Below are 28000 nucleotides of genomic sequence, written 5' to 3' on the forward strand. Positions count from 1 at the left end.
TTAATCAGGGGTGTAGTACCAAATTCTGTGGGCCCCACGTCCTTCCTGTCTTGATCCATGTCTTTGTCATGCACCTTTTGACACATAACCTCAGTTTTCTTTCTTTCCCCTTCCTTTTTTCTTTTGTTTTTTAGGAACCCCCTCCCCCCAATTTCCTGTTCTTGGAGGAAGACATTCCCTTTTAAGTTGGTGCTCCAGCAGCATAAGCATGGTCTCATCTTAAGTCATCACATATTGCCGCTTTGCAGTGGACCTCCACTCATGGTATCCTTCTGCGTCTGCTATTTACAATTCGAGATGCTGCTGATACCCTATAGGCATCCTCGCACTGGCTGCATTCTCAACTGATGCTACCGCCACGACCGGTTCTGTCCGGATGCGTTCCCATCTGACTCCATCCAGTGGCGTATCATGCACATGTGAAAGGTGGATTTTGGCATTGGGATCTTACACCAAAAGCACTGACAAAGTGGCCATATGTAGCCTCATGACTTTGTAATAAGAACAGACTGCTTTAGCTGTGTTTAGCAATGATTCCTAGTGCAGAGGTGGACTAAACTGTTTTGAGCCTTTAAGGTGTGAGAGGAGACTTAGAAAGCTTCCAGTTTCTTTAAACAAAGTGCAGTCTTTCAACCGATTTACTAAGTCAGTTTTAATTTATTTGTGGCACTAATTATCTAACAAAAATTGCAAGCAAAAACAAACTACTTCAGGCTTTTTGAGGGCCCCCCTCTGTTTGGGGTCCTGGGTAATCAGCTCCACTTTTCCCGTAGACTTAAATAATACCTAGACAGAGGAACAGAGATGGTGCTTATTCATCTCAGTGGGGTTGCTTGCCTGGTTCTCTAGCTTTCACACTGACCTTTGCGGTATGCGGCCCACTGACTATGCATGGTAGTTTCTCTCCTGCTGGCACCCATGAATTCCTGCTCGACTTGTAGACTTTACATTGTGATGACATCACAGATATTCAAAATGCTTTTCTCAGCTGCAGGAGACTTTTGAAAATATAAAATCACCATGGGTCAAAAATTCATAATAGAAAGGTTCATAATTAACCTTGATTGCAGTTCATGGTGTCCTGTCAACAGTTTTACAGAAGTCTCTTTTAAAATCGTGGCCTATAGGGGAAATGCTTTTTGGGTTTCAGGGGATTTTTGCGGTGTAATACTGCCAGTGGCAACTGGGAGAAATTTTTGCAAGGCTGAGCATCTTTCCAGGGGGCCATACTTTTCCTCCCATTACAACACCCCTTGTGGTAATTACTTTTATTTGCACAGAGTAGTAAGTAAATTTACTTGAGTACTGTGCAGTTCTGGGGTAGCCTACCCTGTATTTCCATTTTGTGCAATGCTGTACCCCATTCATCTTCTACAGCCACATCTATCAGATAAGGAGTTTTCACACAAAATATGTGATAAGTTGGTGCAACCAACAATTATTATCATTGTCGGCTAATGTTACAATTATTTTATTGATTAAGCGATTAGTTGTAAAAAAAAAAATAAAAATGTGCGGCTTTCCATAAATTTTCAAGTAAAGCACCAAAATTCGCATATATCTCATGCGCGCAAAACCCACGCATTTTGGAAGTCTGCAATCACGTGACCAATGCGCCGACGGAAGAAGGAAGCGGCCCCGAGCTGCACTTACGAGTCAGGAAAACGCCGGAATTTCCCCAGAAACAGGTGATTGAAACAGTGCAAACTTTGAGAGAGTTGTTTTAAGGTACGTCCTTACCATGTTTCTTTTCATACATCTAACCTGCGTAACGTTACGTAACACCATTGATGGTGCGCTAAAGCATATCACACAATCTGCTGTTTGAGGATACGTCGCAGATTTGCAGCGGTGTTTCCCAAAGCCCGAGATGACTTCCTCAAATGTTTTTTTTTTTGTCCATAACTCAAAGATATTCACTTTAATGGCATAGGAGTAAATAAACTTGAAAATTTTCACATTTAAGAAGACGGAATCAGGAACTTTAGACTTTCATCTAAAAAACAACAACCAAAAATCCAAAACACAAAAAACTCAAATCGATTTAATGATCAAACTAGTTGGCGATTAAGTTAATAGTGAAAAACTAATTGATTCATCAATTTATTCATTAATCGTTACAGCCCTAGTAATGAGCTATAAAACAAAATAAACTGATATTATTTTAGATAATATATATTAAAACTAAATATCAAAACTGTCCTTATCCAACATGCATGGTATCCATTTTCATCAGAACTCAGCTTTGAGTCCATTACATTGCTAAAATAATTTAGTCCAAAGTATAAAATATTGTCTCCTTTTAAAAATGTACAAATCCTCAGTTATAATCACACAGAATATTCATATAGATCTAGGTTGTAAAACGTACAATTTCACTAGCCTAAACAAATACAGCAGAAAAGAATGTCAGAAATAAAGCTATAATACAGTCTATTTACATGTTAAACGATTTATGCATGTAAATCACTGAAATTGTGAATAATTTAAAGTTTTAAACATTTCATTTATTTATTTTGATGATCTACAGTCAGAAGCTCTTTCATCTGGTTTTCTCAGCTTGAATCTACATGATATATAAATAACGTGTTACTATAAATAAAACGTGCTCTGTGTATTTACTGATGAATAGACAGACTCTATTAGTGCAACAATAATATCAATCCAGTAGTGTAATTTTGAATGGAACGATCTGAATGCCAGTCTGCCTTAATGGGTACCTCTACTTGTGTATTTTATTTATATGAATTATATAATACCTTTGATCTTATAATACATGTTTGAAATGAGAACTTTTACTTTAACATTTCTTTATTCGTCATTTTATTTATGCAGCAATCGGTGGTCGGCAGTCAGATATTAATTGTTTACCCTGAAAAAGGTACAGTAAATTTCAGATGAAACTTAAATAAATAAGGGAGCGCAAATGACAAACAGAAGATACATATATGTTATATATGTTTATCCCATATTAAAAAGAAAGCATTCCTGAATGTATTGTATTCCAGCAGAAATAAAGTCAAAAATAGAAACACAGCTTATTTTATCACCTGATGGTGAGTATGTATGTGTTATAAGGGCTGTGGGAGGGGTTGAAGGAGGAGTGTGTATGTGTGTGTGCCTCGAGAGAGAGAAACACATCGAGCTCAGTGTGTTTGCTCAGCGTTATGGGGAGCTGTCCATTGTCACTGGTGCTGAAAATGGATTACGGCTTCCCCACTTAAAAGGGGGGATACATTTGATAAGCAGAAGGGAAGAAGTGACAACAACGAAGAAGAAGAAGAGATAGAAAACCAAGAGGAGCTTGCTTCATTACTGCAATCCCAGAGGCTGCCTGCAGATTGGAGGGAAGTTTCTCGGAAACTTGGATTGTAAGATCACCTCTAACGAGCTGTGGTTGTCTTACGAGGAAACTGAGAGTTTATTTCTTTAACACACTTCTTCTCTCTCTCTCTTACTCTTTTTTCATCGCTCACCTCGCTCTCAAGCAGTCACTAATTTGGACTTATTCAGAGGTGGGATGAGGGAGGGGGACGAGGAGGAGTGGGGGAGGGAAAGCAGGGGGAGATCACCATTTCTTTTTTTTTTTCTCTTCTTCCAGCTCCGCAGGACGAAAGGCGACACAAGTAAGAGGAGCGTGCTCTCTGCTGCCTCTTTCACTCTGCTGGATTCATACACTTCACCAGAACAAGTTGTATTGATTTCCACTTCGACCCGAGAGTGCTGATTTGGACCTGTCCTGCTCTGGCCCTGCTCAGCCTGCCGGTCGCTGTCAGGATGGCGGGGTGTGCCAAACGCTGCAAACAGGGGCTTGTCAAGTTTGCTGTGTCCCTGCACAAACTGGTGACTGGGACTCTCATTAAAGGTAAGTGTTTGATTATGTCTCTCTTGTCTTGCACATGTACAAGTTTATGTTTATGTGTGTAAGTTGCAAGCAGTGAAAGTGAGTCTCAACAGTTACACTGGAGCAGTCAACGCCGCACATTTTCATCAGTGTCACACAAAAGCAGAAGTAAAAGTCCTATCCACTTTGTCTTTCATCTTCAGCTCATACAACTCTTTCCTTTACTCTCCTCCATCTCCGCTCATGTCTGCAGTTGACCTCGTTCTGTTCAGTATATGTTCTCCAGAGAGACGACCGAAGGAGACAGAGAAGAAGGGAGTAAGCAGCTAATAGAGAAGAGAGATAAAGTTGATATAGGGCAGAGTGTGTGTGCGTTTGTGATGAATGTGAGTAATAAAACGTGTCGGTGTGGCAACAGGGAAGAGGGGCTGTACATGCACGATGCTGAGAGGAAGGGGAGGGTTTTACTATTGTGATTCATTAGCTGTTATTTAGTGTGTGTGCATCCGTGGTTTGGTGCCTCTAAGTACGAGTTCAGTGTTTTTGTGCGTGCATGCACCATCAGAGTAGTGCTTTTATTGTGGAAGCAGTGCAGGGGAATACGCACAGAGTTCCAGAAAATTGTGTGCAACACAGCAGCAGCCTGGAGGTACACAAACACAAACACACACATGCACAAGTACAGTATAATGCTCTTTGAGCCTATTGACATTTTGTCTGGAGGGATGAGAAACATCTTAGAAGTCAGTCACACACATACAGTAGATGCACAAAGACATACTCACACACTCGTGCACGTGTTTGAGGATGGTTAAAGCATTCAGTCACAGTGGGTACAATTGCCCTCAAGGTCTCACACACACGCGCATACACACACACACACACACAAACACAGCATCATGAAGGAGCTGCTGCTGAGGTTTGGTTGCGTAACAAATTACTCCTTAGAAGAAAAATTCATAGATGGTCAAAAAAGGAAACAGCTGTATAGATGAGCCTAATATGTCTACACTAAGAAGTACACACTTGTCCAAAAGCACTTGAAAACACACACACACACACACACACACACACACACACACACGCACATGCAAGAACACACGTGCACACATGTAAAAGACACACATGGAAGTAATACACCCCCATTAAAACACCCACACAGACAATGAGGAAATGAGCTGCAGGAAGAAGAGATCCGGGTCTGCAAAATATCCAACTCACACACATGCGCACACATGCACACACATGCACACACAAACACACTTATCTAGAAACATACACATGCACACATGCACAGGTCTACATCTGCTCTTTTTCAGAGCTCCGGTGGGAGCGAGAGCTACATCTGCAGCAACATCAGATTAGACAACGGCCATAAAGGAAAATGGCCTACACACACACACACACACACACACACACACACACACACACACACACACACACACACACACACACACACACACACACACACACACACGAACAAATTCCAGCTCCTTAAAGGGCCATTCCAATTTTGTTGTTTTATGGCTTGTGTTTACTGCCCATTGCTTTTCAATTTGGGACATTGGTGCTTTAATTGGGCATGAAGAGAAGCTGCCCTGTGCTGTCTTTCTGCAAACCGATGAACACTGAGGGGCCGAACACTAATTCCACATAGTTCTGCTGTTGTAATTTAATAGCAAATAGTGAGTGCATAAAATTGAACTGTTTTTTCTGAAATTCCACTTTTACCTACGTTTTCACGGAGTGCTGTGGTCCACTTTCAATGACTTTCAGATACTGTCTGCACCAGAAACCAGACCGCTATAAAATGGTTAGTTATGGAGCCATTTGGAGAACATAGGACAGGAGTTTAATCTAATTCAGTTTTTCTTGGTTTCGTATTTTTCTAATGGTGCCTAATGATGTCTAACAGTGTTAGTGTTTGAATATTTAGTTGTTCTGAGGATCAATTTTCCAGATAGATGATGAAGATGACGTAAATGCTGCATCACTAATGTGTCTATGAAAGTGAGGTGAAAGTGCAGGAGCTTACTGAAGGACTCTGGGTAATCCAGCCTGAACACAGTCCCCTTGAAGAGATACTCTGTTGATTTTGTATTGCAGTTTCATGGAGTTTAGACCATTCCATTAAAAATGGTCAAAACTGAAGCAGGCCGACATATTCTGACTTTTCCTACATCCTGCACTTCCCAAGATGCAACGTGTTAACATCTTTTGGACTCTTTTTAAAGATCCATGTGTAGCGTTTAAAGGGGATGTACTGGCAGAAGTGGAATATTATATAAAAAGTGTGTTTTCTTTAGTATCTAATCACCTGAAAATAAGAATCGTGTTTTTGTTATCTTAGAAAAAGCAAACCAAACGCTGGCTCTTTATCGGGCCGCCACTGCAGTTAGAAGCCCCACTGTGACGAGGAGCATCGGGAAAAACACTACATTTTAAACATGAAACTACTTTATTCAGTGTCTTAGCCTGTTTAAATCATCAGGTCTGTTTGTTATGAAGAGGAAGATACCTCCGTAAAAACATCCTTCTTGATGTAAAGTTATCAGAGAAAAAAGGTGAGCACACATTAGCAGGAGCTGGGAAAACGGCTGTCTCCGACAAATAGCGCTGGAGAAACACTGATTTGTAACGTGAAAGTGCTTTCTTTAATCACAGGCTGTTTGTTTTTGAGAAAAAGACACTTCTGTGTCTAAATCTTACACACTTGACCCACATGACCTCATTTCAAAGATCCATGTCAAAATTAACCCTTTTCAGAGCACTGCAGTGAAAAGTTACAGTGTTGTGAGCGATCTCTGCTTGACCAAAGCTATCTGATGGAGTCACCTCAGACTCAGTCACCATCGGCTTGTTTTAGGATATAAGGCACATCATCTGCTTCAACAGCCAGCCACTGACCAAGTCAGTTGCAAACGGTCCGCAGACGCCATCTCTGCTTGCTGCGGCATTCTCTGACATTAGCCCTCTGTCCCAGCTGAGCCCGTGTCCATACTGTTTTCATTCCCACCTCTGCTGACACATCTGTCTGTCTGTCATTCTCTGCTGCTGCTCACTGTGTGTGTCCCTCTCATACTCAGTGACTGATTATTTGGCGCTGAGTGTTTAAACTATTGTGGCTCTTTTATTATGAAAATGGTCCATTTGAGGCTCAGATTGTTTTTATGTTTTTTGCTGTTCCATTTCTAGGCCTACTAGAAATGCAACTGTGTAAAGTATCTCACTGTCACTATCCTCATTCATAATTTAAGAAGCTACAAATTATATATGTATGTTGCAATGTAAGGACAGAGGGCCGTTGATCACACTGGTGTAAACCGGCAGGTTTCATAACTTTGCAGACTGACTGACTGACATTTTGAGTAGTTGCAAGTTTCAGCTTGACTTGTTGTGAATTTTTTGTCTGAACCAGCCTTTAAACAGCCACGTTTTAAAGTTCTTAATGAGTAAAGTGATCCTCTTGTATAAAATTTGTGGAGTGCCCCTTTAACCCTTTATCATTCCCTCACATTTTCTTTGAAACACTACAACTACTTCTGCAAAACTACTGCCGTTGCTAGTTTGTACAACAGTTTCACCCCAAATATTAAATGTGAACCTTCCTCTCAGAATCGCGTATGATTCATTGTAAGTTATAAATTTTAAGACATCAGTTCAACCACCCATTCAGGCTTCCATTTATCCGTCACGCTCCATACTAATCTTTTTCTTCAGTCAGATGCTGCTGACTTTAAAGGCCAAATCAGGTTCCAGTACTTTTCTGTAGTCGCCGGGCCTTGCTGCCTTTTCTAACCTTCACTGTTACTTTACAGACTCTTTTTCAGATGACCTTTAACAGTCAGCGTTTTGGGACAGTTTAAGAGCCACAGTAATAAATTCTGTGGAAAGAAGTAGTTTTCCTTCTCTTCTCTCTGTAGCAACAAGAGCTTTTCACCAGAGCAGCTTGAAAAATACTCAGAGAATACAGAGTTTTTGTGTATTCAGTGTACTGAAAGGCAGTACAAATACAGGTACACTCACAGGATTAAGCGCCGTGTGGAGTCACTTTCAGAGCAGCATCGACCTCTGCTGGCAGCTTTGAGAAAATACAGGTTAACAGACAGAAATTCACATCAGCCTTCTTAATTAACTATCAAGCATTGGCTCACAAAAAGTCAAGGATTTGTTCTTGATCCTGATCTTACTTATCGTGTTTACTTTCTGAAGTTCATAGTACAAACATGATGCGTATCACTGTGCACAGTTAATTAAAGTCACTGAAGCTCAGAGACACGGTAGATTTTAAAAAAGTATAAATCATGTATGAGGTCAAAAACAAATGACTGCCCGAAAGTATCCAAATATCTACAACAAAATGAAGTCAACATGATTTGAAAGAGCTATGCAAGCTGGAAAAGCAAGGCGTCAGGTCTAATGAAAAAAACAGTGTATTTCATTTTAGGGGAGAATTATGGGACATTTTACTATAATGAGGAACTGAAAATGTGTAACATTTATGTAAATTTAATGTTTATAAATTATTTAACTTAGAATATAAAAATACATAAGACATTGCTTGATGGCATTGTTATGGTAGAGACAGGTCTGAAAGTCTAATGTAATTTTTGGACCTGTGTATTGTAAAAAGTGTAGGTGCAATAAACTGTGGCCTCATTTTAAATCTACAGGCGGGACCTTTTTCTACTGTCGCCACCAGTGTAAGGAAGTTTACTTCTGAATAGGTAAGAGATTACTAGTTACCCTGTTAAAAATGTAATAAGTAACTATTTTAATTAATTTATCAAAGTAATGTAACTCAATAAATTTGATTACTTTTTGATCCCTTTTCTAACAAAGGTTTTAAACGGGACATAAAGCTGAAAAGACCTAAAAAAAAAAACCCATATACGTGCATAATGTCTCTCTCAAATTTGTCTCAAAGGCTTTGCTGACCTGCATTGTCCCAAAATATACCAAAAGAAGGTATTCCTGCACAGTGAAGATGTTAAGGAACAGCATGAATGTTTTATTAACATATAAACATTTTACTGAAAAATAGTTTTTCATATGTAACCCCTTTTGTGATCACCAGTTTCATTAGTAACTGTAATTTAATCAGATTTTTCCTAAGTAACTGTAACTGATTACAGTTATGTTTATTTTGTAGATTAATAACTGTAACTAGCTACATGTAAATAGTTACTCCCCAACACTGGAAACCACACAGAAGTACATGAGACGGTTAATCTGTGAAAAAAACCTGTTCCTCTGCCTCCTCTTAATGTTTCCAATGGCATTTGCAATAATGAACTGCATGCTAATGAAAACAACCAATCAGAGCTGAGGAGTGAATTATGTTGATCACTGCTCGTGAACTGCGGTCAAACTGTTAAACTAGTCAGCGCTGATCAAACATGACTTAGGATTCTGTAACTGCATCACTTATTTCTCAACACAGATGTTTTCAGAAACATATTTTAGTGTACTGTTCAGCTGTCAAATGAGAAGGTTGCTTCGGCCGGTGGGAGGTGCTTCGTTTCAGCTCAGCTGTTTCCAACATGGCGGCCGGGTCACAAACTATCCCATTTTACAGCTAAGCAGTTCACTAAAATATGCTTGGCTCTGACTGGTTTCTGGTCAGCTGCTGTGGATTCCTGTGAATGCCTTTAGAGGATTACCTCATATTAAACACAAATGTCAATTCATCACATCATCATCCTCCGTTTCCATCTCAGACTGACACTGCGCCTGCTCTAACTGATTTCTGTGGTGGAGGGAGATTTGATTTTCCCTAACCAATCACTAGAAACCCAAATATCTGCCTGAGTCTAAAGTAAATTTAAGCTGCTGTGGGTCTGCACCATTAGCACACTGTGGAGTCATTTCACTGTTATCATGGCCAGCAGATGTGCCGGATGTGCTGCTAAATTTCAGCGACGAGAGCGGCGTTTACAACACTACGACTGTATGGCCGATACAAACACAAACAGGTCAAGGGAGATCGTTAAAAAAGAGAACTGATGTTGTCATTTAGGATTATATAAATTTAAATTGTGAACATTAGTGTCGATGCAGGCAATTAATGTCAAGTGGGAAAGCTGCCATGACTTTTGCCGTGTAAGATGACATTGTTTGTTTTGTCAGCTGGCGATTTTGTTGCTTGTGCCGTTTGCTGACAGATGACACTGATGCCAGCTCTCCTGGCCCCTCACAGTTACAAGTTAAGGGCCAAATCAGAGTTTAAAGTGGGCTCACTGATGCATCGCAATTATGCCAACAGACGTGATTTGATGGGGTTTTAAGAGTGGAGCGTAGCAAAGTAAAATGAATTACAAAGTTGGGCGATATTCGATGGCAGTTTTTTATTTTGTCCACGGGGCTTGCCGTTGTTGTTATCACTCTTGTGATCCAGTGCTCTGCTCTGTAACAGCTAGTCATTGGCATTAGTCGCCTGTGGCGCTGAATGGTTAATCATTAGTCTCCCCATGGTGCTCATTGATTGTTGTTGTTTTTTGTTTGTTTTTTTAACCGTAAAACCGCTGTTTCATGTCATGATGTCAGGAAATGAGTCAGCTCTTAAGTCAGTGGTGTGGGCAGATTCAAAGGTCTGGACCCTGGCAAGCCAACTACAACTTTAAGGCTATTTTATGTTGTTTTTTATTGTACTGTTTTGGTGGGAGAAATCATCATTTTTGTTTTACTTTTCATGTTAAAAAGATTTAAATAAGGATTTTCTGCTTAGAAGTCTGAGGCACTAAAATAATACAGGGATCCTTCGAGCTTCATTGTAGCCAGAGCCATATTTCTGTGTTTCCTGCTAATCTCTCGTACAAACTTTGTGTTAAAGCTAAAAATATCAGTAATTGATCTCAGAGGACAACCACACTTGTTGACGCTCTGATTTTTTTGCTTTTATTTCACAGAAATCTGGAGTTTCCTGAGTCTTTTTAGCTCTGTTCACTTCCTCTAGCTGCAGGCTGATTAGACCGAATCCTTTTCGTCACTTTGGTGTTCTTCTCAGTTCATCTCTGACTGTTTGTCACTTTCTGCTCTGCCTTCTCAGCCTCCTGTCGTCTCTGAAAACCCTGTAAACATACTGTCAAGCCAGGCCAGGCCTTAAAAAGCCTGCATGATTTCACTTATCCCATCCATGCAGCCTGCCCTCAGGTGCCTCTGACTGGCGTACAAATCCAACCTGCCTGGATGCAGAGCAATGTGCTCTGAGGTGGTCTGGGCAAATGTGGTGGCACCTGGCAGCTACTATCAGCAAAGAAAAATGTCTTTGGCTGAAAATCCACAGCAAAACACAGAAAACACAAATGAATCCCCTTTTTTCTTCAGCCAGGGTAAGACCAGAAAGCCTTCAGCTATCTGACATTAGTTTAACTCCTAACCTGAACTGCATCCAGTTTTGTTTCTCCTATTCCATGAAGCCAAAAATGTCTTGAAAATAACTGAAATATACTTAAACTTTTCCATTTTTGCCCCTAGATGTTCTTTGGTAATCTAAAACAATCCCCCTGCTGAGGAATCTTTGCTAGAGGGAAAAACAAAAAGCAAACAATGTCCTGACTCCTCTCAGGCTTCAAAGCGTTCTTGTGTTGGGAATGACAGTATCATGCAATCTTAATCTTCCTCTTCCTGTCTGTTTAGCGGCTCGACTGGAAGGGCTTGTTTCCAGAAGGGAAAAACAAACAGGCTTTTATTCATTGACAACTTACAACAAAATATGACTCTACTGTCCTATATTTTAAAGAAATACGTCCCCCAAATGATTATTTGTATATCAGTTACTCAGCCTGTGTTATAATGAATTTCTGTGAAAAACTTAGAATTTTTTTTTCGTGCCTCTATTGTGAATGAAGTTTCTTTGTTTATCCAGTGCACAGGGCCATATGTCCATGCATCCATATGCACAGTTATTCCCACATACATGAATTTTCACTAAAACTTACAATTTGAAACACTTCATCACGCATCACAGGAATACACACATTTGTAAGTCAGTGTGCACTCAGCGGAAATTTTAGTCCCCAGATTTAGCTGCAGAGTGAGTGCTCCTCGCTGTGACGATGCTCTTTGGTACAGACAGCTGAGCACGCTGAGGCAGCTGCCCGGAGGAGGAGAGTCTTTGCCTCATCAAACTCTGAGATAATCTTATCTTCTGCTGAGAAGTGGTGAATTTAAAGCTCACAGCAATTCAATACGATACAATCTCCGGCTTTTGTTTGATATCTAGTGTTGAAAAAAATGTCGTTGCACGTATCTGATGCATCATTAGCGTAATTAGCTTACAACTGAATTACAGCTGAGCGTCCTGCTGAACCCTGTTCAAACCGTTCAAACTCTAAAAAAGGAACAAATAGTTGAACATTCATATTGAACAGCCAAATCTGATTTTGTTTGTAAATGGATGTTTTGAAACAGTTTTGCAGTTGTTAAGCGTGGTCTCCTATGACTTCAATTCATCAATAAGTTTTCTCAGTTTTTGGATTCTTTGTTCAGCATGGTTCATCCAAGAAAAACACAGTTCTCTTAGCAAATTTAACGCAAGTTGTGAATAATTGATATACAAATGATCATTCCAGGGTTGAAGTATTCCTTTACTGTGGCTTAATATCTGGGTATGAACATCAGTATTTATTATTCAGTAATGATTTATTATGTCATTTTGTTTTTACATTTTTTTAAACAAATTTTAGTATTAAATGCTTCTTTTCTTTCCATTTGTGAGTTTCTCAGGCTGCACAGCAGAGGGCGTCTGATTCCTCCTCCTTATATCTTTCCCTCTCCTGTAATCCCATATTGTCAGGGCAGATCCGAAACAAAAAATGATGTTGAGTCCTAACCAAATGAAGCATTAAATATTCAGGGTCTTAAAGTGCTTGCTGATGAAGCAGCTCTTCCTCTGATGGTTGATGAATGATGACGGACACTGAGGTGGATTTTCAAGCTGAGGGTTCACCAGACTCAGATCCAAAGTGTTCGTCATAAGTGCTTAATGAAACATTCAGCGGCTCCTTTTTTCATTAGATATTCGCTTCAGGTCCCTCATCTGTGAGTCGGGGGGACTTGGCTGCACTTTTGTATTCAGAGAGGCGAAGAAGAAGTGAAAGTAGGATGTATGAGTAAATGAGAACAAAGCAGGGAAGAAGAGTGTGTGTGTATGTACATGATTGCACGCTTTGCACATACGTGAGTGAGCACATGTGTGTATCTTTGTGCACACAAGCTTTGATGTGGATATGAGTGTGTGTGCTTTTCCCTGTGTGTGTGCTCCGCACCTTTGAGTGTGTGTACTACGCCTCCAAAATGCTGTCATATCACTTTTAATGTGCCATAGGGGACACAGTGCATGTTTAATATAAAATATAATGCATAATAATTCATATGGAAGAAGCTCTCAGGGGAGGGGACACCGTTCCTCCCCTGAAACGCTGTAATCAATCCCCAAGCTGCATACAATTAACACTTCCATCACTCTGATGTGCTGAGGAGGAAGGAAACGAGAGACACGGAGGGGGAGAGTCAATAGAGGTGTTTGTATTCAGTTCACAGAAACCAATTGGGTACTTTAGGTAAAGAAATAAGCAGCAGTAAACACAATGTGTTTTTCATTTGCACTTTTGAAGAAGCTAACACCCTGGTGTGTCATCCAGGAATAGTAGTGACAGGGCTCGAGTACAGTAGCACCCACGGGCAAGGTGATGCTGTCTGTTAAACATTTATGACAAAAAAAAAACAGTAAATATTTAAAGCAGGCTGAAAAACGAATGTTTAACAGCTCAGTGTGAGTGTGTTTCTCACTGGTTTTTGTCTTGTGTAATTTCACCTCGAGCTGGCCGGGTTTTTAAAGAGCTCTGCAAAATGTGCCATCTGTGTATCGACCAGAGGGAGTAGGTTAGATGGTCACGGCAAAGTGGAGTTTTTCACATCTTGACAGGTGACATAAAGTATGTGGGCGGTGAACAGCACTGCATCTTCCTGAGAGATTCACTGTGGGACCGAATAATAGCAGCCGTGGCCTTGAAATGAGAAATAGTCTGTTGTCATGGAGAGAAAACTCAAAACAGTACAGACTCAAACAGATCCCTGCTCTTTATTATATAACATTGTTAGCTCTGATCAGTCTGTTAGGACTTGGCACCAGTACAGAAAGGTCACCAGCCACCTTGTTTTCAGTCAGTTGGAGGGTCAAATTACTGTGTGAAAAAGCAGATTTTGTCTGTGCTTTTGGTTTCATTTGACCAAGTTTTGCAATATCTGTTGCTGAAAAACCCATTATGGTGGAAGTGAAAGGCATTTTGTTTTTTTTAAGCTTACTTAAAATTTACATTCAACAAAGGACTCGTGAATTTACAACCATGCCAGTAGTTGGCTGTAAACTCGGTGAAGCTGTCCTTGGACACAGCCATTGACTGTATAAATAATGGATGTAGATACCGTGACATCACCCATTGGTTTGTGGGCAGCCGCTTTGAAGTCTTGAGTTCAGCATTTCGGCTTGTGCCGTATTTGTTTTCTGGAGCCGAAAGTGACCATATTTGGACGAGAGGTTGCATTGGTGGACGAGCAATAGGTGGATCTGCCTCAAATTGACAATTAATCAACTAATCATTTCACCTTTATACTGAAGTAATTGTCCCAATAGTGACCCTGATTCCTTTTTTCTGTCCAGTATTTCAGCACCATATTTCATTCATCCACATTGTATTGGTTTTGCAGGAGAAATCTTACAAGTAGACGTCTCAAACGAAACCAAGACAATCTGCACAAATTTGAACTTTTAAAAAAATGACACAAAATTAATGCAACAGTTTGCATCAGCTATTTTAGAGTCATGACAACTTCTAATGAATTCACATGCTTCAAACACTACACTGAGTGAAGGGAAGTAGCTTTGTTCCAAAATCAACACTTTTAAGCAAGAAAATGTCTTAATGTCCTAGTTGTTTTGCCTGCAGGCCGCTAACACAGTATTAACCGTCTGAATGTTAAGTGGCCAGGGGAAGGGACTCAAAATCCTGAACTGAGAGTAGAGAAAAGTCAAATTGTTATGCCAGTTTCACTACGGTACTAAACTTGAATTTTGTTTAAAATCAATGAAAACTGAAATTTGAGTTTAAATTGCCCACAAAAATGAAACGAGGCAATTATCAACATTATTATTTCAACTCGACTCATCAAAAATATGTTTGCAAATGAAAATGTTTATCTAAATCAATAGATTCAAATTTTTAGCCTGCCACAACGCATTTAATGAGGTGGTGGTTATACGTACTCCTGAATTCCTTTTTACTGTGAGTAGAGGTCATTTATTTTTCATATTTTGGATGCAATGATCCTTTTAGTGATGATTATGTATCAGCATTTGTCGCACCGTGCCATTCCAGAGACAAAATGACTTTGGCAGTGTTAACTGACTCTGCACATTGATTGCAGTCAGGCCTTGTTGCACAGCTTGGATCCTGCGGTTTGTCGTCTATGTGGGAGCAGCTGATCTCAGCGCCGTTACACCTCATTCCCGTGTCTGTCAGGGTGGTTGAGCTCCTCTCCTCCACTCCTCCTCACTCCAGTAAATCAGTCTGTTTGTTCTGATGACTCAGACGACACTGAGCCTGTTGGTGGCCAGGTGCAGTTTCCCTCCTCGTGCGGTGCTCCTATCTGTTCTGCCTACCTGACTCTTTTCCTCTCTCTCACTCTGCTCCGTCCCGCCATCTTGTTTCTGTCATTTTCTGCTCCCTCGCTCCCTTATTCCATCTACCCCCTCCGTCCTCACCTATCTCCCCTGCATCAACTTTGTCATCCCAATTCTCTGCTCTAATTCGCTTCTCCCCTTTTCCCTCCCTAACCTCCTCCCATCTTTCAAACCCTCTCTCATCACTTCACTCTCTTCTCCTCCCTTTCTACACTTATTGCTCCCCTGTCTCATTACCTTCTCTCTTTCCTTCCCTCCATGCTGCCCTCCCAATCCTCTGCTCTCGCTGCGCTCGTCTCCTCCTCTCTCTGTGGTCATCACTGTAGCAGATTCCATCCAGCCTTCGCCTGATAAGAGCGGGCAGCAACTTACCAGCAAATTTATAATTCACTGCCTGCTCGCTGTATTTTCTCTGCTTGTCAACACCTTCATTGTCTGCTGTCAAACGCTTTCTACCTTTACCCCAACCCCACTGTCTAACCCCATCCTTTTCTGTCCTTACCCTCCATCCATTCATCCTGGCAGCAATCTCAATCTAGTAAAAGGTCTGTTGTGTAATGGTTAATAAATGATGAGAGGGAGGTAGGCTGGCACTCAGAATGATCCACAGCACCCTGGACAGGACTGTGTTGCAGCACAGACGATGTCAGGCTTAATGTCTTGGAAGAGTTTGGCGCTCGGCCTAATGTGATGAACCTGTTGCTACTCAGTGTTACTGCGGGTCTGCAAAGCTATTTTGGTTTCCTTCTTTAAAGCACTCAGACGTTAATGCCTCAATTACTTTGTCTGTCTTTACTTTGTGTTCGTCAGCAGGACATCTCAAAGACTTATGAATTAGGCTCCCTGAAAATGATTAGATACTGGTGATGATTTACAGCAGACTTGGATATATGTGATGAAATGTCACAGCCTGGTCTCACTCCCAGGGCCCAAAAAATGCTGGTTTGGCAGTGGCCCATGGTGTCAGATATGGACGCCCAGTGCACCCTGTAACATCTGTTTGAGACACATGGCATGGATTTTTTAATAAAAGTGTTGAAGGTTGACTGAAGCAAAACCAGAGATGTGAGCATTTTTAACTATTTTATAATGTCTATTAGTTGAGTGTTGTAACTTTATGTAACATTGATATTTGTGTCTTTTTTACTGTAACTGTATGTTGAAGTTCTATGTAATTTTGATGTAAATATTAACCTTTTTGTATTTTTTTTACCATTACCCTTATTGTATGCAGGATATTGTATTGATATTGTCTTCTTTTTCTTTACTAAAATCCTAAATAGGGACAGGAGTTGGAAACTAGCAATAGCTATAATCTCTATACGTGAAACATTAGTTACTACAGCTTGTTTGTAACAGGCTGAAGTTGTACTATGTTAATTTGCATTGCCTCTATATAATTATATATATAACTATATAAGATAAAATAAACAAACTCATTCGTGGCAACAAACAATGTTCAGAACAATGTTCATAGCAACGGAGCTAGTATTAAAAGTGTAAAAATTTGCTTAGAGTATGAGGGAAGGGAGGTCAGCTCGTTCGTTGTCACCAGGACGCACAGAAACATCTTTTGTAGTGGTATGATACACACTGAGTGCGTCAGCATTAGAGGGCGCGGGCAGCTAACCAACTCGTTGAGTACTGTCGCTTTGTCAGTGGATGTCAGCATCATACACGGATGCACAGAGGCATCCTTTGCTGTGGTATGATACGCATCAGGCAATTACTATAATATAAAGAGTGAGAAAATCCATGTAGCAAGGGTGGGAGGGGTGGTGGATGGGTCAAACAAACTCAGGACTTTCAGAGTCAGCTGTTCATTTTCAATGTGAATTTTAAGCCAAACCATCATGTTTTTGTGTTTTTTTTTGCATCAGCCGAAGCTTTGAATATTCGTTGTTGATTAAGTTCCAAGAAATGGCATTGTGATAGCCCTAAAGACCTGAAGAAAATTGGCAGCATTAGTTGTTTCAGAAAATGCCCTTAAATGACATTTGTTTGGACTTATGGGTCAAACAGTCAAACTGTTGGCACTGTTTTGACTCTTGTTAATTGGGAGCAAAGAAGGAAGTTGCATTGGAGATCAGGGTGGTTGCATGGAATATAAACACTGTCACTGACTGACGCTCTCTGACTTTGCCTTTGACTATCCTCCTTGATCTTTCTCTACCCGTCCACTGACTCCTGGTCGATGACTGACCTCTTTGCGATTGATGTTGTGACCTCTTTTGGGCCGATCTTCACAGACAGCTGATGTCGTCTTTGCCCTTTCAATCCCAGGGTCTTTGCCATTTCCCCGTTGTAGTAACTACAACAGTTACTGCAAGTGATGCTACTCTCTTAGAAATAAGGTTTCCAAAGGGGCTTTTCCTGAAGGGTTGAGGTTCTACCCAGAAGCATTTGCTGCTGAAGAACCCTTTTTTTTCAAGGGTTCTTTGTAGGACTAAGGGTTCCATTAAGAACCCTTGTCATCCAACCCCTCTGCATTATTGAAAAAGTAAAGGCTGTATTCATAGGTTTCATTGGGAAATACGAGTGTATCACCAAGTCTCCTTCTCTTGGGTTTACTATGCACCGATCCAAATTATTACCACTGTCCAAAGTTCTGTAATGTGATCCTCTCCATTTGCTAAAGAAGCTTGTGTGATACAATTCGAGATCCCAAAGTCAAGCATCGATCTCCTTGTTTAAACAGTATGTCTTTTTGCTTTTAGGAAGTTTTCCTCCATTTTTTTGCTACAGCCTTGAAAGAAGGACTTAGTACAGATCCAAAAAGGTCTATTTATCCTAAAATGAAAGTAATATGAATTAATGTCTTTTAGTGTGTCACCTTGAGACCAATTCAGCATTTTAGGAGGTTTGTTTTCTTTCAGTGCCTGCTGGGTTTTGGGGTTCCTGGATTTTGAGCAACTTAAGAGGTCTGTTCTAGTTGACAAACCAATCTCACCACACGGTCCATTTACAAGCTGTTACATTGTATTTACTTGCTGATTGCATTCTGTCCTCTTCAGATACGTTCATTCAGTGCCATTTGAAAAATTGGAATTTAGAAAATGACTGATCAAAAAAACCTCTTTTTCCAGTTTTTCCACTGCAGTGCCTTTTCAGCTTATCCAGTGGATTTTCAACATGTTTGATCAACCAAAGGCTCTCTGCCCACTGTTAGATGTGTACGTAACCCCTCCACTGAAGTTAAACATCATCACGACAGCAAATCACGCTCCCTTATCTTGTCTGTTCAGCCGAGCTTTCAGAATTTAATCAGCGTGTCTGCTGTGTGTCACTGCCGTGGTGTGTATTTAAAAACCTGTTTCTCTCTGTTGATACTTTGCCACTCTTACTTGTGGGTGTTTGCATGTGTGCCTGTGTGGTTGTGTGTGAAATGTGGTTGTTATTGTTTGATTTTGATTAGAGGCTGCTGCCAGATCTGCTTCTGTCTGCAGAAAAGGAGAAAGAGGAAGAGTGGGGTGAGCACTTGCATACCCAAAAAATGTCTCTCATCATTACCTTTACCCTGCATTGCCCCCTTTTCCTCACTTTCTTTGTCTATCTACCTCTGCCTGCCTTTCTTCTCTTCTAAAATTTTATCCTCGCATCCACTCTGCACCTCCTCCTTCGCTCTTGTTTTTACTCTGCATTGATCGTCAGCGTGCAAGCTGCTGCACCCACGAGCTTTTAATGAATGCCATGGCCTAATGGCTTTATCATTGGCCTTGATGGCCTCAGCTCAGCCACGCCAATAGCTCAGCTGTAAATTGTTTTCTTAACTAAAGCCACGTGAGGAATTTTAATAGGGGCTGCAGTCGATTGGCGTCAGTGCAGCCCGCCAATCTCAACAGCTGGGTGCTACATGGAGGGCAGCAAGGGGTTAAGCGTGACTGACAGGGGAGTTCATGTGTAAGGGGGAATGTGTTGGCGTCATTCCCCTGTTTGTATTGTTGTAGAGGATGTGTGGCCTTGTTGTGAATCCGTGTGATGGATTCATCAGCGGGCTCGAGAGCAAAAACTGTCTGATCCAGCACGCTGATGCTGGCACTGACATATGCGAGGCGGTGTTTCAGCAAATGTAGTGGTGTCAGATGAACAGGGCTTTGTCCGTGTCCCACCCGCTAGTGGAATAATTACACACACACACACACACACACACACACACACACACACACACACACACACACAAGCAGACACACACCACCTGTCAGACTTGTGCATGTAGATAAAGCAGCAAATGCACTCTCCACAGTCAGACCGTTTGCCTGCTGAATAGCAAAGCGGGATGGAGCAGTCTAGCCCTCCCTTATCTCTCCTCACCTCTTGCACTCTTCATCCCACTCTATCTCTCTTTTTCACCCCCTTCCTTCCCACCTCACCCCCTCACTTTGCCTCACTGGTTGTTTGTGAATCCCCCTAATTTGTCTCTGTCTTGTCCTTCTCCTCACCTCCCCCTTTCCTTCTCCTCCTCCCCACAATGCTCTCATTCCTTTTTCATTCTCTCCCGCGCTCTCCCTTGAGTTTTGCCTTCCCCCTCGACTCCTCTCACACACCCTGCTCTTGGTCTCTGTCTCTTCCTGTGCAACAGTGTGCAATCCCTCTTTCCCCGCCAGACAGACAAAGAGAGCGACTGAGACGAATAGGAGGGGAAGAGGGAGCAGAGAGAAGCAGAGACAGAGAGAGGCAGATACATAAAGAGGCACAGAGGAATTGATGGAATGACAGTCCGGTGGCGGGGGACACGCTGAGTGAGAGAGAGGAAGACAGAGAGAGGAAGAGGGAGGGTCTGCACGGTGGAGAGAGAGAGACAGAAATGATGTAAAAGAGGCAGTTTTAGTGACAGTGTAGACAAAGGTAGCTTCAGAGTGCATGTGCGCCCTCTATTTCATTCACACACACTCTCTTTCTCGCTCACACACACACATCCTCTCTCTCTTCTCACTCACTCACTCACTCACTCACACAGACACACGCACACACCCTGGAGCAGAAGCAGCAGAGCAGTGTGGGTGTGAGGCAGCATGAGAAGTGATATCTGTACTTCTACACATACAGCTGGCTGATGGACTAACTTAATTACAGCACACACACACACACACACACTTACTGTACTGTGCGCACACACTAGCACACCTTGATTATAGGCGGCCAGACACATACGCAAGCACACACAACCTGTCTGCAGCCAGAAGTCAACATGGGTCTTGTGATGGGAACCTTTTCCATGCAAACCAAGCAGGTGAACTACCACAAAGGTAAGAATTTGTTTTTCGTGAAGTGATAAAAATATCCATGTGTGTGTTCACATGCATGTGGCTGTCATATTAGAGGAGCACCTGTCATGTTGTTTGAGCTTCAGTGATGGAGTTGCGTATGTTTGCTCTCAAAGTCATGAATATTGCACAAGAAGTGCATTATGGGAATGAGCTGAATGTACGGTGAGCAACAATGTAAAGCTGGCAAAAAAAATGTAATTCATTATTGGTTTATGATGCAGTCTCCAGGCCATGTGCCCTGTGGATTTAGGAACACATGTGTGTGTGTGTGTGTGTGTGTGTGTATGTGTGTGCGGCCGTGCCATTGGGAATGTCTATAAAAGGTGATGGTATTTACCCCCGTCCAGACCAACCTGCTTCCTGTCTGCCTTGCTTGTTTGACAGGAGGAAACTGGCACTGACACTTGACGCATGCATGCTAATGTGTGCGTGTGCCCACATACATAAATACATGTGTGCAGTTTTGTCCATGAAAATATTTATGCACATAATTCACTCCTAAAATGTAGGCGTGCGTTTTGTGTATGTTGTGTGGGGCGGCTGTGGCGGCAGTATGTGTGTGTGTGTGTGTTTGTGCGCAGTAAATCAGTGTGGTGTAATCCGTCAGCCTTTGGCCATGGTCTGTCCTGTCTGTTGACCTCAAACCTGATGGCTATCAACAGCAGACACATAGCTGCATCCCTCAGACTAAGCAGACAGAAAACAGGAATCAGATCATGTGTCCCCACATTGTCACATGCAGAAAAGAGGAGGGAAAAAAATCCCTAACCCTCTGTGAGATCAAGCAGGCTGTGTGTTAAATATGCTGTGACAAAAACCGCGGAGGCGATGTAAGTGATGTAAATTATGGGATGTGAATGTTGTGTAAGGAGAATGCCTCTCAGCTGTTTGTATTTTCAGTGTTATACCTGTCAAACACAGCAGTCAGACCACACAGGATTTGAAATAGCTGTAAACACTTCAGAGACCCTATAAATGGTTTTGTCAAATACAGGCATATATAGCATCCTGCGTGGGTTGTTTATTTTAATTCCCAACCTACGCCTCATTTCATTGCATGGCAACAGCTCAGATATTTCAGATCCGTGCTGAACAGATACACCAGGCACATTTTCAAGGTGGAGCCTAAAATATGAAACCTATGGAAAGATCCACAGAGAAAACACGTGTTGTCCTCTAACCCATTTACTACTTGGGGAAGGCGACAATGCTTATGAAGCAGCTGCAATGTATTTTTAGCTAAGTTTTACGCGGGAAAAGCTCTACTCTAGTTAGGATAACCTCTAAACAGCAGCCACTTTGAAGTTTTTACTGTTAGGGTGTGAGGAAGAGGCCGATAGATGAGTAAAAGTGGGAGTGAAAAATTGAGAAAAGTTGAGAGGAGGCGAGGTTGCTCCTCAGGGGGCTGCAGTGTGAGTGTCAGTGAATGTGTGTGTGTTTCACCATCTGCTGCCGTGTTTATAAAAAGTGTCCTAATGAAAGCAGGGCAGGATTCATTTTGCATGGAAGGTTGGCCCATCCTTGATCACCACCCAACATGAGGCAGCAACCAGCTGAGCCAAAAGTTAACTTGCTGAGAATACAGAACTTTGTCAGGATGAAAAAATATTTTCTATGACACAGTCAACTTTGTGAAGCACAGAGGCGTGACAGACTCTCATCAAACTCATCAATCTGATGACTTTTTAAGTGACAAGACAGAATAAAAAAGACTTTCATCATGACATGAATTCACCTGGGCTTAACCTGTACGACTCCTGACTTGAAGGGATACAGAATCCTCCCACGAGTGCAGACATTAATAAATGATACAAAAGTGTGCAGTTTATCATATAATATAATATAATATTTTATAGATATAAAAGAACGATATAAAATAATCAAAAGGATAGAAACAGTGATATAAGAGACGTGGAAAGACAGACTGTGATGTCATGCAACCAAGTATCCCAACAGGGAAGTTGAGATCATATGAGACCGTTCTCTTGTCTGCTTATTGACAGGCTGTGTCCTCTAGTGGCTGCAGTAATAATGACGGGAGCAAAGGAGGAAATCAGCTGATTTTGTATAAAGAGCGATAGAGTCCTCGTAGAATGAGGTCAGGTTGGATGGACACTTTAAAACACAGGACTTTCACCCAGGAGACAACCGTCTGTGTACCGTGTGAAACCATAAGGACATCTTTAGTTATTTTAGGTTACGTACATAAGTTTGTACACCCAAACAATGATCTTTTCCTCAACCTAACCCAATACATTGATGCCTAAACCTAACCAAACTGTGACCATTTCAGTTAAGCATGTGTTTAAAATTGCCACTGTTAACAATCATATATGTTGTTTTTGTCTTGATCCTCGGCACTAATTTAGAAAATGTTTCTGTGGGTCCAGCCCTCTTACGTCAAATACCACAGCTACGCACAGAAGCACCTGTTACAGCAGTATGATACACACTGAGTGGGGGCAGTTGTTGACACAGTGGGCAACAAACCAACTCATTAAATACCACTGCTTTGTCAGTGGACATGGGTGTCAGACATCTACACACTCAGGCAGCCTTTATGGTGTTATATAAAGAGCCTAAAAGTCTATATAGAGTGGATGGAGAAGGTGGTGGTGGTGGGATGGGCCAAACAAAATCAGGACTTTCACCCTGGAGCCAATTATTCATTTCCCATGTAAAGCTAAAAGTCAGTGTATTTTTTTAATGTAGTGTGCTGGTGATGTATGTCATGTATGTATGTTGCATGACATTATATGTCATTAGTAACAACTGTAGTTATTTAAGCAAGCCATGATATTTTTTTCTGAACCTAACCACAGACTTTGGTTGCATAAACTTGCATAAACTGTGTGTGTGTGATGTGTTTTTACCTACGTTATATATATTTTTTTTGATAATGACTGTAAGCATGCGATGCAGAAACACATCCTGTGAAAACAGAAGCAGATTTTGAGAAGAAAAAAGAAAAGAAAAAATAGAGATTGGCACACCATTCCTGAATTTCCAAAACTGAAGCAGAAGTGTGCCTACCGCATCATATTTTGACATGTTAGTCCACTGACAAAGTGGCGGTATTTGATGAGTTGGGATGAGAACAAGTTGTTGGGTGGTATTAGAGGGTAGGAAAAAGCAACCTTTGTGGTCGTGTGGGTTGAGGACTTGTTGGATTATATGCATATTAATCACTAGACTATCAGGACTCCTTGTAATCGTTGCTTTTCTTGTTAAGTAGTGTATAATTGTAGCTCTTCAGCCTTTTAAAAATGATTGAAATTCTAAGAGGGCAAAATCACTTGTGGGTTGAAGCGCTGTATTAAAGCTGTGATGAGGGGTCATAACTAGATGATGCTGCATTCTGAGGGAACATTTGTCCCAGACTGACAGGTGTGCAGTGTACACCTTTGATTTAATCCTCCAGTGGTGCTGGAGGTCGAGCAGGTCAGCTGTTAATGGCAAGGTTGGTGGTTTGATCCCCAGCGCCTCCCCTCTACAGTTTGATGTGTCCTTGAGCAAGACACGAAACCAATTTCTCTCCATATCCCAGCTTGTGCTCTGCATGGGGAATGAGAGACACCCTGCGCAGGGCTTTGGTATAAAAGCTCTAAACAAATACAGTCCATTTACAAGCCTATTCAGAGCCTTTTATAGTGATGAAGTGATTGAAATAAATTCAAGAGGGATGCTGTACAAACTAAAGCAGGTGTTTTTGTTTTTCATGTGGCTTACTAAAAGAAGCTAAACTGATGCTGTGGCCTACATAAAGTCATAGCTCCCCCACTAGAGACATTAGCTGGTGTCCTTTTCAGCTCATGGCCATAGGTTGGTATTAAAGAATTTATCTATATGTTTCTGTCGTCACCTGGAACAAAATATGGGAATATATCCACTGTCACTGTGCACAAACTACTCTGCTCCTGTGAAATATTTCCCAGTGGGTGTGTTATAAACTACAAAACCTGCACCTTGCCGACACATTCATCTCCCTGTCCGTTCGCTCCATTTGTTTTTGCCTCCACTTTCATTTTTCCGTACTCTCTCGCTCTGTCAAGTGAATTTTCAGCCTCTCTCTCTTTGTCTTGCTCGCTTTCACCTCATTTCACCTCCTCATTTTGTCTTTTATGTGTTCCTCCCTTCAAGTTTTTTCCTCCTCTATTCCCGGAGCCGCTCTCTTCTTGATGTATGGCTATTCGTCTGGCTTTGCTGTTTATCTCAGGGTTTCTATCTCTCTCTCTTCCACTGTCTCTCTCGCTTGAACCCTCACATCTCTTTGTGTTCTGAGTTTTTGCAGATAGCCTTGTCCCACTCTAAGATCACTCCAACTGCTTTCATGTGGAGTTTTAGTTTGGGGGCCGACACAATATATGTAAATATCAGTGTGTTTGTGCATGTGTGAGTGTATGCGGGTCTTGTGGAAAGCAAGTGTGTTTGGTTCAATGTTTCCATCTGCTTCAGGGCCAAGGAGCTGAGAGGAGAGAAGCCCTGTTTCTTTAATAGGCTTTACAGTTTCCACCCCTCTCTCTCATCCCTGCACATCAAAAGAAGTGCACCAAAAGGGCCAATTAGGACAGCAAAAGAGCTTTATTAGACACATGGCATCGTGAAAACTGGTTTCTGGATAATCCCATGCCCGAAGCATGTAGTGTGTAATGATTGAATCGTGATATTACACCCTCATATCTCATATTTCTCTACACTCAGATCTATACTGGATCTTCACAGGAAGCATTATTTCCATTTTGAAAATAAAAAATAAAAATCTGCCCATCGTTTAAGATCCTCTGTCAGCGTTTGATCTCTCAGTGTTGCAAATTAAACCCACGTCGGAGCATTTTATTAAAAAAAAAAAAAAATCAATATACTGTATAAATTAAGATGCTTTATTTGCATAATATTTTCAGGCAAATGTTCTGCTCACTTCTTCAAAGATAAACAACATTTTCCATGCAATTTATCTCCGTAGACAGCTCAGCCCTGTGCTTGCCTTCAGGCCTTTGTAATACTGGGGCCAATGAGAGAAATGCAGATGATGAATATAGATAGCTACTTAGCTGTGACTATATGGTCCGGCCTGTGCACACAGTTGTGACAGCAGTGACGCACATCACTTGAAATAAATTAATGCGACAGTTGAAATGAGACTCGGCTAGAGTAAACTGTGGATGTTGCCCAAGTAGCGTTTTACACAACATGCATGACAACAGAGTGAAATCCGAAGTCTTCTTCTTTCAGAGGTTACTGGACATTGAGAGTATGCTGTCCACTGAGCACTTTGTATAGTTCTAGTTAAGTAAAACAAAGTGCAACAAAAATAGAAACACTCCAAACACTTCTTCAGACTCACATTTGTTTTAGTCCAAATTCATCTATTTATTTTATTTTATTTAGCTTACGTCCCCATATCAACCTGTACAGTGTCTGTTTAATATAAACACGGGGGCGGTTATGTAAACACAACAACTTAGTCATTTCTATCTACATGTTCATTACACTAATTAAGCCCTACAGGAGCTCTTTCATGCCTGATGAAAAAAATCTATTTCTAACTTTTAAGTGGAGCAGCAGAGGAACAGAAAATAAATAATCCACTAATGTCACACAGTCAGTTTTTATTTTCTTTCTTTTCTAATTAAGGTTTTTATTTATTTCAGTGTAAACAGACTGACAGTATTATTATCTGTAGTTTTACAACATCAAGAGGGCTGTGACAAATGCACATTAATTTAACAGCAAAAACAAACAGCAGTTCCAGTGTCCCAGCAACGCTGCGAGCAAAAAAAGTCCCATGACCTCTGAAAGGGCTCGCCTTCATCTTTGACTTAGCTAACATCTGTCTCTCTAACATTTTTTTAAATACATCCCAGAGAGGTAGAGATGAACCAAAATAAAGTAAAATAGAATAAAATGCTTGTAGCAGTCCAGTAAAATCAGGTAACAAAAAGTTGAGTGTTCAGTCAGGATCGACATATCGTACCCATTTCTCCCAGAGCCGTACAAACATGTCCATGCTTAGGTGCAAAGAAACATTTTTACCTTTTCCATCATGTAAATCTCCATTGTGTTATTGTTTTATTTTATCAAGCTATTACTTAGGGGACCAAATTTGCTAAGCACCTCTAAGTTTGAGAGTTTGAGACCTCTGAAAAACAAAAAATCTGTTGCAGTGTGAAGGAGGCAAGGACAGAGCGAAGATGAACAGCTTCAATTATCCACGAGATAAAAAACTCAAGTGAATGTGTAAGAAAAAAATAAGAAACCGGCGTCATTTATCATCGCTGACATTCAAACTGTTTGTTGAGTTTCTGTTTGTTTCACTGCGCCGCTGTTTGTGTGTTTGTGTTAAACAACAATGTGACACTGGAAATACCACAGTGGCTGAAAAAAGGACGTCATCGACTGTGTGTGTGTGTGTGTGTGTGTGTGTGTGGGGGGGGGTGTTTGTGGTTTTGCTGTAAATAATGTATGATGTGTCCCTGTGCCCTTATAAGCATCAGGTCAGTGACTCATGGCTCACAGTTGTGTCATCCACATGATAGATATCATATTCAGCTCTGCATGTGTGAAAAGGAAGCAGCAAAGAAATACAACATTTGCAAGTTCACTGTATGTGTGACGGTTTACCGATCGTGTATTCAGTCTTTGTGGGCATTTTAGTTTTTCTTTGTGCTTGTAGTTGTATCGTGGCTGTTTTTTTCTAGAGAGCACAGTTGAAAAAATCCCATTTTCATATCATTATAGCGTTGTCATGATACAGGGATTTCTAACTCAGTAGAGTACCTTGAAAAATACTGATATTTGATACTATTTTTGATTGTGTGGGAAAACATTTACGTTGAGGGCATAACAGAGAGGAAAAAATGCAGTTGGTAGCGGTTTAGCTAAAGTGTCTCATGTCATATAGATAGCTATGAAAATAAGTGCAGAACATAAACCTTGTCGTAGATGAAGACGACTTTATTCCCTTTACCCAGTCATTCGATCTGTGTGTCTCTTCAGCCTCTCCCATCCATTCCCTCTTTAATCACCATTTCCCATTCAAACTTTATCCCCTGCTTTCTCTCTCTCCTCATTTCCCTCCTCAACCGTCCATCCTAGCTCTCTTGCATCACTATTTCTCACTCTCTCCATTTGTCTACGTCCCTACTCCGCCTCTCCACCCCTCTTTTTTTCTTTTCCCTCTCCCGCAAGATGATGACAGATCAATAG

The 28000-nt window shown here is 41.2% G+C and overlaps 1 protein-coding gene across 3 annotated transcripts in view; it reads left to right on the forward strand.

The window, feature by feature from the left end:
• The first annotated feature begins 1637 nt into the window (after nt 1-1637).
• Nucleotides 1638-28000, forward strand: part of kcnip1a (Kv channel interacting protein 1 a) — a 50329-nt gene continuing 23966 nt past the window's right edge. Inside the window, exons 1-2 of one of the 3 annotated variants that reach the window (XM_042493029.2) lie at nt 1638-1728; nt 3602-3865. In XM_042493029.2, coding sequence (XP_042348963.1) covers nt 3778-3865 — 88 coding nt within the window. In that variant the 5' untranslated portion in view covers nt 1638-1728; nt 3602-3777. Of the gene's footprint in view, nt 1729-3601; nt 3866-20158; nt 20774-28000 lie in introns of those variants that run through there. The other 2 variants (XM_088081067.1, XM_042493030.2) reach the window with 2 other exon arrangements.

Source organism: Plectropomus leopardus, chromosome 8 (genome assembly GCF_026936395.1).
Source record: "Plectropomus leopardus strain MGB_pleo_1.0 chromosome 8, ASM2693639v1, whole genome shotgun sequence".
Classification (NCBI taxonomy): Eukaryota; Metazoa; Chordata; class Actinopteri; order Perciformes; family Serranidae; genus Plectropomus; species Plectropomus leopardus.